The sequence below is a fragment of the Lathyrus oleraceus genome, chromosome 6 (assembly GCF_024323335.1).
Source record: "Lathyrus oleraceus cultivar Zhongwan6 chromosome 6, CAAS_Psat_ZW6_1.0, whole genome shotgun sequence".
Taxonomy (NCBI): Eukaryota; Viridiplantae; Streptophyta; class Magnoliopsida; order Fabales; family Fabaceae; genus Lathyrus; species Lathyrus oleraceus.
In genome coordinates this window covers 243,934,083-243,950,753 of record NC_066584.1, presented here as the reverse complement: position 1 = coordinate 243,950,753, position 16,671 = coordinate 243,934,083, and the positions used below count along the sequence as shown (strand labels likewise).

Sequence of the window (16,671 nt, the reverse complement as noted above, 5' to 3'; positions counted from 1 at the left end):
TATGAACCTATACATCATTTATGAGAAGGGCTCCAACTTGGATAAAATCAACAAGTATGCCATTAGCTCACACAAATGGAAAAAGGGGGAACATTTTCACACAATACCATGAGGAATAGGAGACTTACAATCTCACTTATAAAAAGTCATTGCCTTTGAGACAAATTTAGGGCTATGTTAAGCAATCGTAATTGGACTTATGTAGAAGTCACAACTATCTGAGGCCGGTCAAGAATAATGTTTTAGTTAATAAATACTAGAGAAATGATATGTAAATCATCCTCCTAAAGTTATGCTACACAAGAAAAGAAAAAGAAAGGGGATGATCAAGCACAAAGGTTAGGAGGATGGTCGATTACTTCAATCCACATTTCATGACACTTAGGATGAACTTATGCATCAATCCAAAGTACCTTAAATGACTCATGATCACTTAGAAGGTAGATTTTAAATGATGAAAGTTCATCAAGCACCAACCCACACATCATGAACAAGATGTACACAAATCCATCCAATTGATCAAAGGGAAAAGAAGGGGATGAAGAAGAAAGGGGATAAGAGAGGTCACATCCAAATTGAATCACAAATTTGATCAAGTCATCATCAAAATCAACCATCCATTTTGGTGGATTAGGGTTTTCACCCCATCAACAACCAAGATCCATTGAGTTTGATGAGACTTGAAATCAAAATCATCATGATCCAAGGCCAACAGAAGTCCACAAGGTCACACAAACTTAAAATGCAGTTAAATGAAATAAAAATGCATCAAAGGTATTTTAAATGTTTCTTTAAAATGGAAATAAAATGGAAAATCTACAAAGCCCTTCAAAACATCAAACAAATGGCCAAGAAAATTATGGAAGATTGGAAATAAAATGAGAAACATACAATAAATTTTCAGAATTTTAAAATACAGAAAAGTATTTTTAAACCAATTTAAACAAAGGAGAAAATAGAAAATTCATGAAAAATAGAAAATCAGTGAAATAAAATATGGAAAAATAAAAGACAGATGGAGAAAAATAAAAGAGAAATTTAGAAATTATTTTGGGATTTTTTGGATTAAAAAAATGAAATTATACGAATTTTTAAAGAAAAAACCATTTAAAATAATAAAAGAAAAACAATTAAAATCAGAAAAAACCAAGAGCGTTGGATCACGCCTCATTCATTGACGTGGCAGATCGAACACTCCAAATGATGAGAAACATGATGGAACGCACTGCCATCAGAACACATGATCCAGTTTGAATTTAACCAATCAAAACATTTCAAAATACCAATGTGTCTGGTCCAAACTCATACCACCTAATAAACACTCCAGTCATCTTCTCCAGTGAGCTCTCATCGGAGTTTCATCATTTGGTAACTTCAAGACATGAGACCACCACCATTGTGATCCTCTTGTCATCCTGAATTCAATCTTATGCTTCAAATTCATTTATGTGAACTGAGCAAAGGGAATTTCAAAGAAGTTTCAGAAACAAGCAAGCCACGAAAAATAAAATTAAATGATGAACACGATTAATCAACACCAGATAAGTTAAGGAAAAACATTAGAGAGTGAATGACTACATTATGGTAACTTGTTTGAGTTCAAATGATATTCAGAACTACCTTGTCCAGATGGTGATCAGAAGTTGATGACGCTCGATTTTGTTGAAGCAATTCAAAAGGTCTTAGAGCTTGAGAATTATTGCAAAAGTTTCAGAGGATGCTGATGAAGCTAATAGAATTAAGAAAATGGATTGAAACAAGTTGAAACTCAAAACACGATAGTTGAATTTTCTGGAAAAACTTCAAGTTGCAGCAGGGGTTTCTTGGCTCTCCAAAGCTTACAAATTAAGGCAATAGATTCCTCTATTTATAGGGAATGTGATTGGATCCAAATACGTGTGGAATGATGTTGAATTCGCGCAAAACGAATTTGATCCAAGTGTGTGAAAAGTGTGACTTGAAACTCCTCAAAACTCAGCCAAATGATGCATTTTAAGTGTCAATTAACTTCTGGGGGTTTGTTAAAACATGTTTAGGACCAAAATACTTGCTAATTTGGGTTGGAATTGAGATTATTCATGATCAAATTTCAGCCAATGGTGATTACTTCAGTTCCAAATCACCATGTTCAACTCAATGGGGCATCCTACTCAAGAGGCTTTTTGATCCCATTCTTTTTGCAATGTGTTAACATATTGACCAAGATTACAATGAGCCAAGAAAGGTTGCATTTAGATGTTTGAGCACAAAGTTATGGTGTGTTGATGTTGGCATAAAATGCTTGTTCCATAACATAGAAAAATTTGAGTGCTTCATGGTTGAAAATGACCTAGAATGTCCCAATGAATTCCATGGCCTTCCAAGTATATTATAACCTTGATCCTTGAAGAAAACTTGTAGATGGTATCACAAATGATATTGTGCAAAAAGAATCAGCTTCATATGTTGAAAATTGAAGAAGTTATGATCTTTGAAAGTTGGTAAAAAGTCACTTGAAAATAGGTCAAATTTCACTAAGTCCACAAATGACCTATAATGTCTCCAAACGTTTGATGATACTCCAAGCATAATTGGATCTTTTCATGTAAAGATAAGTTGTGGAGGATATTAAGAAGAGTCATATGCAAAAAGGGGATTTCAAAAATGTTGAGAATTGAAGGAGTTGTGATCCTTTCAACTTTGACCTCAAAATGTCGACTTTTAGGTCAAACCACTTGTAATAAGCTTGTGCACTTGGACTTTCCTTGAACTTTAAAGCACATGGGTGAGCATATGAACTCAAAATCAGGTATCCCTGATGGTCTCTTGATTAGATTGCTCAAAGCTTGAAGTTACTTGTTAAAGAAGGCATGGAAATAAACACATGAACCTTTGACTTTTCTTAAGAAGTAAGCCACTAAACTTTGAGATGCTTTTGAATTGAGGAGCCCTAAATTGCACAATAAACTTTAGGGAAACAAGACATATTTTTGGTATTTTGATTACTGGTTAAATAAGCAATGAACATATAAATACAAATGTAAACAAAGAGGTGCTTGGTGATCCCTGCAAGAAGCAAACCCAAAATGGTAAAGGGAATGACCAAGTGTCATACCCTAATTTTTAACCCTAAGATCCCACATCTCATTTTCATCTTTTGCATACAAACAAGGTCACATCATATTTAGCTTACCAACATATTTCTTCTGGCCTTACGTCCTGAACTTATTTGTCTTTCCCAATAAAACTCAGCATTATCATTGTCATACTAAACCCCATCGTCCTCCTCCTCAACATCATCTTCTTCAATATTACCAACATGGCGCCCTGATTTAGGAATGTCCTTCTGCTTGTTTTCAGCTTTATTTTCACACTTCATTACTGCTAAACTCATCTTTATGTCTTCAACCTAGCGATCCCGATTATCATAAGGACTGCAACAAATATTTCGTGTTCAAAAATGATTAGATTGAACTTTATTAAATTAAACCTAACAATAAATAGCAAACCAAATTTTTGTAAATACCTGCATCGTGAGAGAACAACAAAATTCTTTGACTCCATTTTATCACCTCTCATTTACAAACTATATCATATACCCCTCATGTTGTGCCTTTTATAATCCATGAAATTACTCCAATTTTCCCTTGTGGCATATTTTTAATTCACGCACATATGACTTATTTTCAAAACACATTCCACCCATTTTATTATATACATATCTTTTCACATCAGGCCCCACATTCAAATAAATTAACATCATTTGTTACTATTGAAATTATATATAAATTAACAACATGAACCAAGACTATTTCAGTTTATATTGTCTTTTTGTTATGCTTTTGTTGTATGTTTTTCATTATTCATGTCATGTACTCAAACCTTAATATGTGTTGTTTTGTATTATGGTTTTAATTCACTTCCATGCGGTGTTTTAATTTTTAAATTATTATGAAAATATCTTATCTTTAATATATTTTATTTAGTATGTTGTCCTTTTTATCCATCATTCCTTTATTTTTTATCATGTCAAAAGGAGGAGAAAGGTGTATGTTTGTGTGTCTTTTTGTCTTATCTCTTTCCTAAGTAAATGATAACTCCTCTCTATAGAAATTCATCCTTAGCAAGGTTCATACATCAATGGGGGAGTTATCCAACATAGGGTAAGTTTCTTTATTTTTTTCAAGCAAGCACAATCATCATCATGAATTGTTTTGTCATCATCAAAAAGGGGGAGAATGTGAAGTAAAACTTTCAATGAAGATGATTTTGATGAAGACAGTCCATAATGTGAAGACAATGATCAAATGCTAATGAATGAAAGATGTTACTTAAATGATTATGTGATGGATGATTGAATAAGATGGTAACTATGGTCTTTCTTATTTATATATAACCTTAAGTGCTCAAACCATTTAAAATTAATCCATGACATCTCATAAAAATTCATGACTTTGGATTTTGTACTTAATTTTTTTTTCAAAATCTTTAAAATAAAAAAATATTATTTAAGCAAGACAATCGATTGCATGGGAGCATCAATCGATTGTCATCAGGAAAATTTGTAAATTTTTTAAGGCTAACAATCGATTGCATGGGATGCACAATCGATTTTCACTAGTTTAAAATTCAAAATTTTTTAAACATTTCAAAGGATCAATCGATTGGTCATCCCTCTCGATCGATTGACACTGGTAAATTTTAGAAAAATATTGTATCGTACTGGATCTTTTCATGGCACCCTTTTATGCATCTTTTCCATTTAAATTACACCTTATCGTGTTTTTTTCAAGAGTTATGTCTTGATTCAAAAGGTGCATGTTTCCGTATAAATAGAAAGTATTTTCTCTGATTAAAATACACCTCTTTCAAAATTCTTTCTAGAGTATTTCACTGCATCTGTCCATTTTCATATTCAAATGAAGTGATAGTTCTTGAGCACTCTAAGTTATATATTGGGATCTACCATATTTTAAAAGGGAATAAATTCTACTGATAGGATTTATATTATCCTTTTGCACAAAAACTTATTATTATCAAATATCAATAAACTCAAATATATGTGCCTGTAACTTGTATCCAGGATTGTTGGAAACAAGAAGTTTGGAAAAATAAAATGTGTTTCTTTTTTTGTGTTGTAAAATCACAAGGTGGTTTTCCTTGTGATTAAGTTAGAAGCTTCTGTAAAGAATCTAGGATTATGCGTGTACAAAGTTAGAACTATATTGAAATCTCTTACAGTGTGTAAGGGGACTAGACGTACTCTCAAAGTGTGAGGAGAACTAGTATAATTTCTGGTGTTCTTTATTTTATGCATTTTACTGCTTTCATCACCTAACCATAAACTAGAAAATAAAGAAACATTTAACTCTAAAAATCATAAAATTTTAAAGTACCTAATTCATCCCCTTTTAGGTGCACTCTCATACTTACGTGGGCTTCTGTGAGCTAGTTGGAGAGTAATAGTTGTTGGTCTGACAACTCCAATTCCCAGCTTCTTAAAGATAGACAAGGGCATAAGGTTGATACTTACTCCAAGGTCATAGAATGCCTTGCCACATAATGACTCTCCAATGTTACATGGTATAGTGAAACTTTTAGGATCCTTTAGTTTAGGAAGGAGTTTTCCTTGAACAAGCTGACTGCATTCTTGGGTTAATGTTATAGTTGCAAACTCTACCGTTCTCTTCCTCTTTGTAAGAACGTCTTTCATGAGTTTTGAGTAGTTGGGAATTTGTTGAATGGATTCAGTCAATGGTATGTTGATGTGAAGTTGCTTCAAAATCTCCATGAACTTTCCAAATTGTTGTTCTTTCTTATCTTTTCCGATTCTTTGAGGAAATGGAGGTGAGGGTCTTTCTTGAATAAATTTGGGTACCCTATCAACCTATGGCGTGACCATTGGTTGTTTCTCTAGGTTAGATGTCATGTCAGAAGTCTTTAGTATGCCCATTTCTTGTGTTATTAATTCTTTTGTAGGCTCCATTACAAGTGTCTCTTCATTGGGTTCAGATACTTCCTTCTCTGAAGTGTCAGGAGTGGTCATATTTTCTCTTAGTGATTCTTCCATTGTGGACGTTTATCCTTCACATTCCTTTCCACTTATTAATTTGATGAACTTGCAAGTTTCAATACTCTTGGCTCCAGATGTAGATGTTGGAGTTTCATCAGAGCTAGGAAGTTTTCCCATGGTCCTTGAACTAAGTGCAACCACAATCTGCCCTACTTGATTCTCCAAGTTCTTGATGCTTACTCTTTGAGCTTGAAACTGATTTTTGGTCTCTTGAATGAAGGATTTAAGTATTTTTTCCAGTTGGTTCTTCCCTTGATTAGTCATTACATAGTTTGGTGCATAAAACCTAGGTGGGACTTGTGGTGCTGTAGGGATTGTTATACTTGTTGTTACTAACACATTTAATATAAACATGGATTGCAGATCAATCTTAAAACAAATGGGAACCTCCATAATAGACACAGGCGACCTTTGATGCATCAGTCACTACCTTAATTGGTTCAGCTCCAGGCATGTCAAGGCTTGTCATTAAGTTTTTCATCATTTGGTGATTTTGAGCCACCTGAGCAACCAAAGTTGTAGTCTCAGATACCTCATGAACTCCTGATGGTTTCTTTTTAGTAGAGACAATTGCAACTCTTGTGACAGACCATTGGTAAGTGTTTGTAGTGATACTTTCAATCAACTTATAACTATCCTCATATGACTTTGACAATAAGGCTCCGCCACTTGATGCATCAAACGTGTTTTTGGATGAGGGAACCAACTCGTTGTAGAATATTTCTACTTGTATACATATTGGTATTCCATGAAGGGGACATTTCCTAAGCATCTCTTTGAACAATCCCCAAGCATCAAATAAGGATTCGTCATCTCATTGCCTAAATGAAGTAATCTCATTCCCCATCTTGGTGTTCTTGACAGAAGGAAAGTATTTAGCAAAAAAAAATCAGCTAAAGCATTCCACATGGCTATGGAATTTAGCTCAAGAGAGTTAAACCAACTCTTGGCTGATCTCTCAATGATTAGGGAAATAACCTTAACCTGAAGGCATCATCTGATATGCCTGGAATCTTGAAGTTACTTGCCACTTTTAGGAATTGTCTTAGATGTAGATATGAGTCTTCATTTGCATCACATGAGTAATGACCAATAGCTTGCAGCATCTAAAACATCATTAGTTTGAATTCAAATTGGGCAACAATAATCTCATATCTAATTATGCCTGTATTCATAGCGTTTGGATCAAATATAACATAGTCCCTGATGTTACGTGCTCTTTCAATTGCAATGCCAATGATGTCGTTATTTGCCTTGACAATATCTGCCTATGTTGTATCCTCCTCTAAAACAAAAACAAGAAAAAGAGGAGGGCTTCCTGGTAAATGTCCACTAGTTTGGAATCTTTTCAATAATCTAAAGGTCCTTTCAGGTTCAGGATCCCCTCTATAGACTAGGTTTAACAACATGCACATGCAATAAGTAACACTTGTCGTATCACCAGAATACAGAGAACGTTAGAAGCTCAAATGATTATTTAACAAAAAGAATATATGTTTTAGTACAAAATCAAAATGTTATCTTCTGCACACTCCCCGACAACGACGCCAAAAACTTATTGCTTGAAAACATGTGGTGTCACATACAAGTATACATGTATGTTTTATGTAGAAAGTGATAAATTATTAGGGATGTCAAACCCATAAAGAGTGAAAGGTAACTTTAAATGATTTTGTAAAAAAGCTATCTTTTGTAAATAGTCGTGAGCAAGATAAAAACAATTTATGATTGTCACAGGTTCAGTTTAGTAGCAAACAAGAATAAAATAGTGCCGAGAAAGTAAATGAGTTAAATAACAGAGAGCATGTTGGGTAATGATCCATCAATATAACATGGTTATTTATGTGTGCATGATGTGTTATGTTGTGACATGAAAGGTCAAAACTTGATCTAAGGGTGTATCTCTACAACATCAATAACATATACTTTAGGGCAAGGGGACAAATCTCCAAGCCTCGCTTGTAACCCGAAAACATGTTTTTTTTTTCTTTTGAAAATCCTTTATGGTTTTAGCCACTTATCTCTAAGAGACTAATCTAGTGAATATATATATATATATATCCTAATATTTTCAGTCACTTGAAATCCGCTTGCTGCTGGATCTCTCACAACAACAAGCTTTTATCTTTTTCCAAGTTGATCAGTCAAAGAAACATATTTATAACAACTCAACACATGATAAAACAAAATATTAACAATACATCACTTAACATAAAAACTACATTATATTAACTTTTCATTGTTCAACATATAAGGTTTAGCTCATAATGAGTTGAGTACATATAACAATACTAGTTCCTAAGCTAATCATGCTTAAACACATAGTGAAAAAGAAATAACAACCTAAGAGAAAATTCTTAATATTCTTGCAATGGTTAATCGTCAAGAGACAACTTCTGTCACGCCATATATCAACAACACACACTTGAGGTGGTGAGAAGAGGAGTATTCTCCATTTTCACTTAACTCACTCTTTTGTCTCTTCTAAGTGTTTTTCTAATAGATGTTGAACTCATTTTCCTTCTTCAAGAGTTACTTTTACAACTGCTTCAGCTATGGCTTTGCATCTTGTCTTGGAAAATGAGCTTGAGAATAAATCAAATCAGACCCAAAAGAGAATCATCATAGTTCCCTCTATTTCTTTTTATTCGTGCAACTTTTGAATCAGATACAAATAGTAGTGGGAGACAAAGTGTAATGTGGAAGACTGCTGGTGCTAAGGAGCAGACGACAATATCCTTTTTGCTACAAGGCGCGACACTGGTTGTACTACGTACTGGATTTTGTCTTCTAGCACCTCGTTCTTATCCTTTCAAATCAGCTTTCCCTCTATCGCAGATTGTTGCCACATGTGCTCTAAGAATGCAATTGATATCTCTCATTTTCTCTCAGCTGTTTCCAGCCTTCTACTTTCTTTTGGGTACCAGCTGCTATCATAGGATGTCGTGTCTGCCTCATAAGAACTAGCCTTTCAAAAGCAACAAACACATAAAAATTACAAAAAAGAACATCTATTATGCTATTTACAAATTCTAAACAAAATGCAATGAATTTAACTTCTGAATGGTAAAACAAATAACACTTGTCTAAGTATTAGGACTTGTAATAACTCACAAAATATGAGTTATTTGATCACCACTAACATAGGCAAGTTGACATTCCTATGAGACACAATACTAATGATTTGTCATTACAAATTAATTCTAGATTTGAAAGGGGGCTAAAGTTTTAAAAAGGACAAAATTAATGGGCCAAAAAACCGAATTTTAAAATGGGAAGACCAAAATTTAAAAAAAATGGGAGGATCAAAGTTGCAATTAAATCTAATATATATTTACTTTATTTTAATTTATATTATATGTATTTTTTAAAATATATTTTGATTTATTTGAATTAATTTATTTCAATTACATTTTTATATAATAGAAACATAGACTATATTGTGGGGTTCAACGAGACTATTTTAGAGTTTTTGATGGTTATATGTATATTTAAAAATGTACTCGATTATGTAAAAAAATGAGTGAGAGTCTTTTCTATTTTTTTCTTTAATTGATAATTTAAATAAAATTGATGGCATATTAAAAAAAAAATTATTAATCCGAGTTAACTCATCAACTGAACCCAAGACCTTCTGTCCCTGTCTCTCTCGACTCTCTGATTAGCTGCCGGAGATACAAGATGAGCGCCACAGCTTTCACTTCCATTTGCTTTAACAGAGTTCACTCTACTAACAAGGTAGTGAATTTAATTTATTTGCTACAAAATGGTTCATTATTGCATGTTTTGTTGATTTGTTATTATTCTCGGTACTTGTTCATACAATTTCATTTTGGTTCTATCAAAGTTCTTATCTTTTCACCCTTACTAAAATGCCCAATTTTGTTGTTGTTGTTGTTGTTGTTGTTGTTGGTATTCAGGACTTGATAAAGCAACAAAATGTGAAGTCGCGTATTAAGTGTTCGATCAAAGGTGGTATAGAAACTTCACAAAAGAATGTGCGTGTTGGTGTTCTTGGAGCAAGTGGCTACACTGGTTCTGAGGTAAGCTACTATTGTATAGCACACAAAACAGGGATGGATCTACAGCTTGTCAATTGAGGGTTAGCACATTTTAACACATTGAACGAAACACCAGCACATAGACACTAGTGATAATGATAATCTAAGAACTGTGACATGCAGAGTTGTAGACACCGGCAGATAGACACTAGGATAATCTAAGGACCATGACACACAGAGGTGTAGACACCATCGATAGTTAAAGAAAATACAAGTCATTGAATATAACTACCCGTGTCGGGTTATGCAAGTGTTGGATATTAAACATGTCTTCAATGAAGTATCGACCTAGGCTTCATTGATTTTATTTTTTACTTTTTGTCCTACTTAAAATAATGTTTTCCCCACGAAATGAAAACTTAGACAATGAAAGGAGTTTCTCTCCTATAAATTTGGTGAAGGATCTAATGTACAACCATATAGGAGATGGATTTTTGAATGATTATTTGGTCACATGCATTGAGTGAGATGTTTTTGATAGCGCTGAAATTGAAAATGAAAGAATATCCTACAGCAGCATCAAAATATGAAGAAATGTATAGAGTGATTATAACTTGTAGATGTTAACCCGTCTTCAATTTTTTGTTTAATGGTAATGATGTCATTTTTTATCACTTATGCTTTGATGTATGAATATTTAAACGTAATGCTCTTGATAGTCGAAATTTCTTGATACTCGTGCACACAGAAGTCAGAACACAGTAGAATGTGTGGTGTTTGGTTTGGTTTTCCTTTTATAATAGAACAAAAATTGTACCTATCTTATGTCTTGTATGTTTAAAATACGCGAAACATAGTGCTAATTCATATGTTACAATGGTGTTTTGTTATTCTTGTAACGAAATCCCACGTAATTGCAAAGGGGTTTGGTTGTTGTATAGGAAAAAACACGCATGCTGTTTCTTCCCATTCTAACTCATTCAACCAAGTGCTAGCTTAAGGTGTACTTGGATTAGTATGTGGAAAGATTGGAAAATAATGCAAGCGGTAAAACTGATTTTCTACTGACAATTTGGCTCCGAGTGATTCTAGGGTTATGATTTATATTTGTCCATTGCACTTTTGTTATGCAACTCAAGTGTAAACTGTAATGTGCCTTAAATTTCAATTAACCACTCTCCATGTAGTGTACTCAAGCTGTGAAGTCATTCATTTTTGTTTTAATAATCAGTTTATATCTGGGTAACTTTGTTAAGAGGTTGTTATTATTTTTTCTTAGATTCTTCGGCTTTTGGCAAATCATCCACACTTTGGGGTTGCACTGATGACTGCTGATAGGAAAGCTGGACAGACAATCTCATCTGTATTCCCTCATCTGGGCACTCAAGTATGGCTGGTTTAATTTCAAATTTTCAATCATCTTTTTCTTCTGCAATCGTCATGTCCTAATTATGATACGTTGATGCTTTGTTGCATAGATTACAAATTTTGACTTCTTTGCAGAACTTGCCAGATTTGATTGCAATAAAGGATGCAGATTTTTCTGATGTAGATGCTGTATTCTGTTGTTTACCTCATGGAACTACGCAGGTTCTTTCTTATGTCTTTTGTGTTTCATAATTCCATGATTTGAACAAGTGAGCAGATGAGTAAGTTTACCTTTCTTAGAAGAAAGGATATGCAGCAAGAGATAGAGTGTAAATTTAATGCTTAAAAATATACCTTAGCTTTCTTTCTTTCTTCCAGGAAATAATTAAAGGCCTTCCGAAGCACTTGAAGATTGTTGATCTTTCTGCAGTATGTTTTGAATAAATGTCATCTATTTGTTTTTTATTTAAAGATTGTTTTCATTATAATTAAAGGAAATTGTTCTTATGTCAGAATTGTAAACATGTTTTCTGTAGGATTTTCGTCTAAGAGATGTTTCTGAGTATGAAGAGTGGTATGGTCAGCCACACAGGGCACCAGATTTGCAGGTGGTACTTGTCCCCTTCAACTACAAAAGGGTCTCGTTTATTTAGGTCACATTTTTATTTTCTTCATCAGCAGAGCACATTGTCAGTAGGATTTTAATTTGTATTTTAGGTCATGTATTGACAAACAACTTAGTTAACTGTTTATAGCTTAAGCCCTTTTATACAAGTTATTTCTATAGCAAAAGATAAGCTAAAGTAAAACCGTTTTCATACAAACCATAAGCTATCATCAAGACTTTTTGAAAATAAGCTGAAAACATCTTATGAACATTTCGTAAGTTGTTTCCGTAAACAAATCCAAAACAGTCTCACTAGTGCATATGTGAGTAGATAAGCTCAAATAAGGTAATCCAAACAATTAATTCGTTGAACCTTAGTAAACCACTGATCCTTGTTTAAGTTCTATATATTTGATGAAATAAGATCCCATCACTCTATGAATTTGATCTGGTCACTTTGGTTTCTGTTCATACCTATGAAATGAATTGTGAAACTCAAGTTTATTTTTTTCTTTTGTAATTCTCTAATGAAAAAAACAAAAGCCAAATGAACTTTCCTTCAAAACCATCTATATTTTGTCTTGCCATTTTATTCCTCATGCTGAGTTTATCTAGTTATTATCTAGAAAGAAGCTATATATGGATTAACAGAGGTTTTAAGGGAGGAAATAAAGAATGCACGCCTAGTTGCTAATCCTGGTTGTTATCCAACTTCCATTCAACTTCCTCTTGTTCCACTGATAAAGGTTAGCATACTTGTTTTGTTTTATAAACTACACATTTAGAATAAGTGAAATTTCATTTCTTTATAATTTTTTTGGTAGCTGATTTTTTAAAAATAAAATAGTGTATAACATTATGATGTCCTCCACTAGTTCTTTGACTGTGAGTTCTATCTACTAGTCTTTGCATTGTAGCTTGAAATTTATGGTCTAGGGTGTAAAGCTTGATATACCCTTCACATTAAGCTGATTTCGTGTTATTGATGGCTCAGAAAGAAAGGAAGAACTATATGCATATGTTCATTTCTCGCCATACTATGGTGGCTATGGATCATGGACCAGACCAGAGAATCTTTGAAATCAGAGATTAAATTGTGGCTTGCATTTATAGTTCAATGCATTACTTGATTAAGGAGATGCGTCTTGCTCATATCCAGGGAGATTGAAAGATGTTGATATGTTTGTCTTTCAGTGATGTTGTTGTTTCAATTAAATGGGTTGCAATGTAATTATTTATTGAAATAGAGACCCTAAGGAGAGGTGTGGTGTTTATGCATCAAATGGACTGGGAAAGGATTATATAATCCGATGGCTCAGAAAGGAAGAGCTATATGCATATGTGCATTATTCGCACCTGTTCTACCCTTCTTTATCAATTCTGTTAACCTTTTACACGTGGAAGTGTTATCTAGGGATTAGACTTAGATTTATGATTCCTATTTTGAGAAAGAGTTTTATGTAGCTATTGATTTTATGATGCTTGAGGCCTTTTATTATACCCCTTTTGTTTTATGTTTCTGCTATCTGAGTTTTCTTGGTCTTGCAGGCTAATCTTATTCAGACTAGTAATATTATTGTTGATGCTAAATCTGGTGTTAGTGGAGCAGGTTAGACATTGAACGCACATCTTTTGTATTTTATTACAAGTATATCACAACATTCTCAGAACAAGCATATAGTTTAATTGTTGTTTTATTACTTGGTTCTCATTGCAGGGCGAAGCGCGAAAGAAAATTTACTGTTTACTGAAGTAACTGAGGGTATGAACTCTTATGGTGTTACTCGGCATCGCCATGGTAAGCTTAGTTTGATTGAGCCTATTATCCCGATATTGTTGTCTTAGTTATTACTATATCATGTTAGTGATTCTCAAGTAGATGAAATTATCTTATTTGGATTACAGCTCCAGAAATCGAACAGGGTCTTGCAGATGCTGCAGGTTCAAAAGTAACCATTAGTTTTACCCCGCACCTGATTCCAATGGTAAGAGTAGCTCTATGAGCTCTATCTTTCTTAATCTTTTATTGTTTATCCTGTAAATTGACATGTTTCTCACCTCCCTTTTTCAGAGCCGTGGTATGCAATCAACTATTTATGTGGAAATGACTCCAGGAGTAAAAACGGAGGACTTGTACCATCAACTGAAACTATCATATCAGGTTTATTTTTTTCTTTCACTACTTTTTACCTCGTTGTGATGAAGAGTTTGGCTGTTTCTCCCTTTCTTACTTTTTTATGTTATTTGTTTTTCGGTGATTTCAGGATGAAGAATTTGTTGTACTGTTGGAAAACGGTGTCATTCCTCGAACTCATAGTGTTAAAGGATCAAATTACTGTTTAATCAATGTTTTCCCCGACCGAATTCCTGGAAGAGCAATCATTATATCTGTGGTATGTTATAGGGGAAGCATACTTTGTTTAGATTGATATGTCGGGTTACTTGAATTCTAAGTATGTTGATATGCTGTTGCAGATTGATAATGTAGTGAAGGGAGCTTCAGGTCAAGCTTTACAAAATCTTAACTTGATAATGGGATTTCCAGAAAATTTGGGGCTCCGTTACCTGCCTCTGTTTCCTTAATAGTTAAGAGTAATCATCTTATCCAACACGAGTGAGCCTGAGATGTTTCGATTTACCCAATTTTTCTCTGGCATTCATTCTTCTGTGTAAACTTATAAATGGTTCTTTTCATCTGTCGTTCATTTGGCATGTATGGCGAACGGTGGTGCAGAATCAAAGCCGCTGCCATGTATCCAGGGTGATCATGCGCACCAGTTTGGTTATTTTTCAAATTAGTTTATTAGGAGGCACTTGAACCATGATGCTCATAACCCTGTTGGAGTTGCTAAGAGGTTAGGTTCTAAAATCTGGTTGGGGAATGCCCCTCATTTTGCTGCTCCATCTTATTGTAATGTTCGTGTTTTAGTTCAATAGCATGTCTGTTTGCTCAATAAACCTGCAAGGCTTGCCCTTGCTAATGTTGTGTTCATGCCCGTATCATCCTGGGGAATGAAAATTCAATAAATTCAACTTTCATAAGAGAGTAGTTATAATTTAATGTTTTTAGCCAAAAAAATTTAAAAGGGAATAATTCCTCCATCTAATAAAAAATACTATGGCTTAAAAATTATTAGTCGTGTTACTTTTAAAAGTAAAATTGATATTATTAAATATAATATTTGTTATTAAATCTTAGTTAATAAAATAATTAAGTGAATTAGATTTTAATAAATAAAAAGATATATGTGGAAAATAGTAAATAATATAGAAAAAATACAAAAAATAAACGATTATTGAGTGAGAAAAAAATACAAATAATATATATTTTTGAGAGGGAAGGAGTAACAATGAGATGGAAGGAGTAACAATGAGTATTATAATAACACTCATTTCTATACCAACTTGCACGGTTTTGTTTCAAGGTAGTGTATAAACACATTAGAAAAAAATTAGAAAGGATAAAATTTGTTGGTGCAAGCAAAGATGGTTGTGGTTGCTTCATTAGAATAACACATGGGTTACCTAGTGCGTGTCAACTTGTCGGTTTTCAAATATAAGACAACCATGTTCTTTTAAAACTAATTCGTGTGTTTTGAATGAAATTACACATTGAAGAGCGTGATGTTGGTCATGAAGAAAGTTGTACACAATTGGATTTAGAAGTAGAGTGTGAAGAGTTGAAGACATATTTTAATACTTTGAATATTGTAGGCCAGAGCGTGTTGAAGAAAAAGGTTCGAGAACTAACACATACATCCACGACTTTTATGTGCCAGCCGCCGGTGAAGTACAAGCCAAAGAGGGGAGTTAAGAAGAGTAGAAAGGGTGAAGAGTGTGATTTGCATTGTGATCCTTCACAGTGGGAGTTTGGTGAGGGCTCGTAGGAGAGTCAGACTACAAAGAGATCATGCACGAAACCAACAAGAAGTCAACTGTCAAGTTTGCCGGGTCAAAGTCAACCGTCAACTGCATCTTCGAGGCATCTTTACTTGTCTCAGTTTCCTGTTTTCTTGCATCCATACATTAATGACGTTGTTGATGTGGGTGAAAATGCAAACTATGGTTTTCAAGCTATTGCAACTTTACTTGGATGGGACGAAGAGTCATGGTCGTTAGTTCGGACGCAATTAAATACTCAAGTTCATTAACACCTGTTAGTTGGAAAATTTTGACCTGAATAACATGAAGCCAGGTTGACCAATAGGAGGTCGGAAGTAGGATCGACGAAGGGGGAAACCAAGAGAGCTGGGTCGACGAAGGAGGTGAGTCTGTCGAAGTCGAAGTTCAGCTTACCATGATGGGAACTGATCGTGGGAAGCAGAAAGTGGGAAGTTACCAGCAACGTGGGTGATAGGCTCCAACACGTGGCACATCGTAAATGAGTCATAACCTCCTAGCAGTTATTTCTTATTACTATTTAAGTAGATGTAATTTTCATTTCAAATGGGTGACATTTTTAACATTGCAATAGGAATACACTTGAAGTGTCAAGCGTTTGAGAGAAAAAAGTTAACTTCCTACAAAAATGTACTTCTTCTTCCACCTTTATTTTCAAGTCATTTAACTGGTCAAGTTATTTTCATTCGCTTCGTTCATTTACATATGTATCTTGTTTTTTTATCTTTCCTTACTTTTACTGC

General features: G+C 33.9%; 1 protein-coding gene and 1 non-coding gene across 3 annotated transcripts; both read left to right on the top strand.

The window, feature by feature from the left end:
- The first annotated feature begins 6,795 nt into the window (after window positions 1-6,795).
- LOC127099275 (small nucleolar RNA R71) lies at window positions 6,796-6,902 on the top strand. The gene has a single exon (XR_007793798.1). It is a non-coding gene; the product is annotated as a small nucleolar RNA R71 (small nucleolar RNA).
- A 2,719-nt stretch (window positions 6,903-9,621) lies between these two features.
- LOC127092641 (probable N-acetyl-gamma-glutamyl-phosphate reductase, chloroplastic) lies at window positions 9,622-15,070 on the top strand. Of its 2 annotated transcripts, XM_051031528.1 has the most exons (14): window positions 9,622-9,790; window positions 9,973-10,095; window positions 11,333-11,440; window positions 11,557-11,643; window positions 11,800-11,850; window positions 11,958-12,029; window positions 12,655-12,774; window positions 13,577-13,637; window positions 13,746-13,826; window positions 13,934-14,013; window positions 14,100-14,189; window positions 14,293-14,421; window positions 14,504-14,620; window positions 14,763-15,070. In XM_051031528.1, the coding sequence occupies exons 1-13, from the start codon at window positions 9,734-9,736 to the stop codon at window positions 14,609-14,611; spliced, it is 1,167 nt and encodes a 388-aa protein (XP_050887485.1). In that variant the 5' UTR covers window positions 9,622-9,733; the 3' UTR covers window positions 14,612-14,620; window positions 14,763-15,070. The 2 variants fall into 2 exon arrangements, with proteins under 2 accessions (XP_050887485.1, XP_050887484.1); XM_051031527.1 differs by having other exon boundaries at window positions 14,504-15,070.
- Window positions 15,071-16,671: the final 1,601 nt, after the last annotated feature.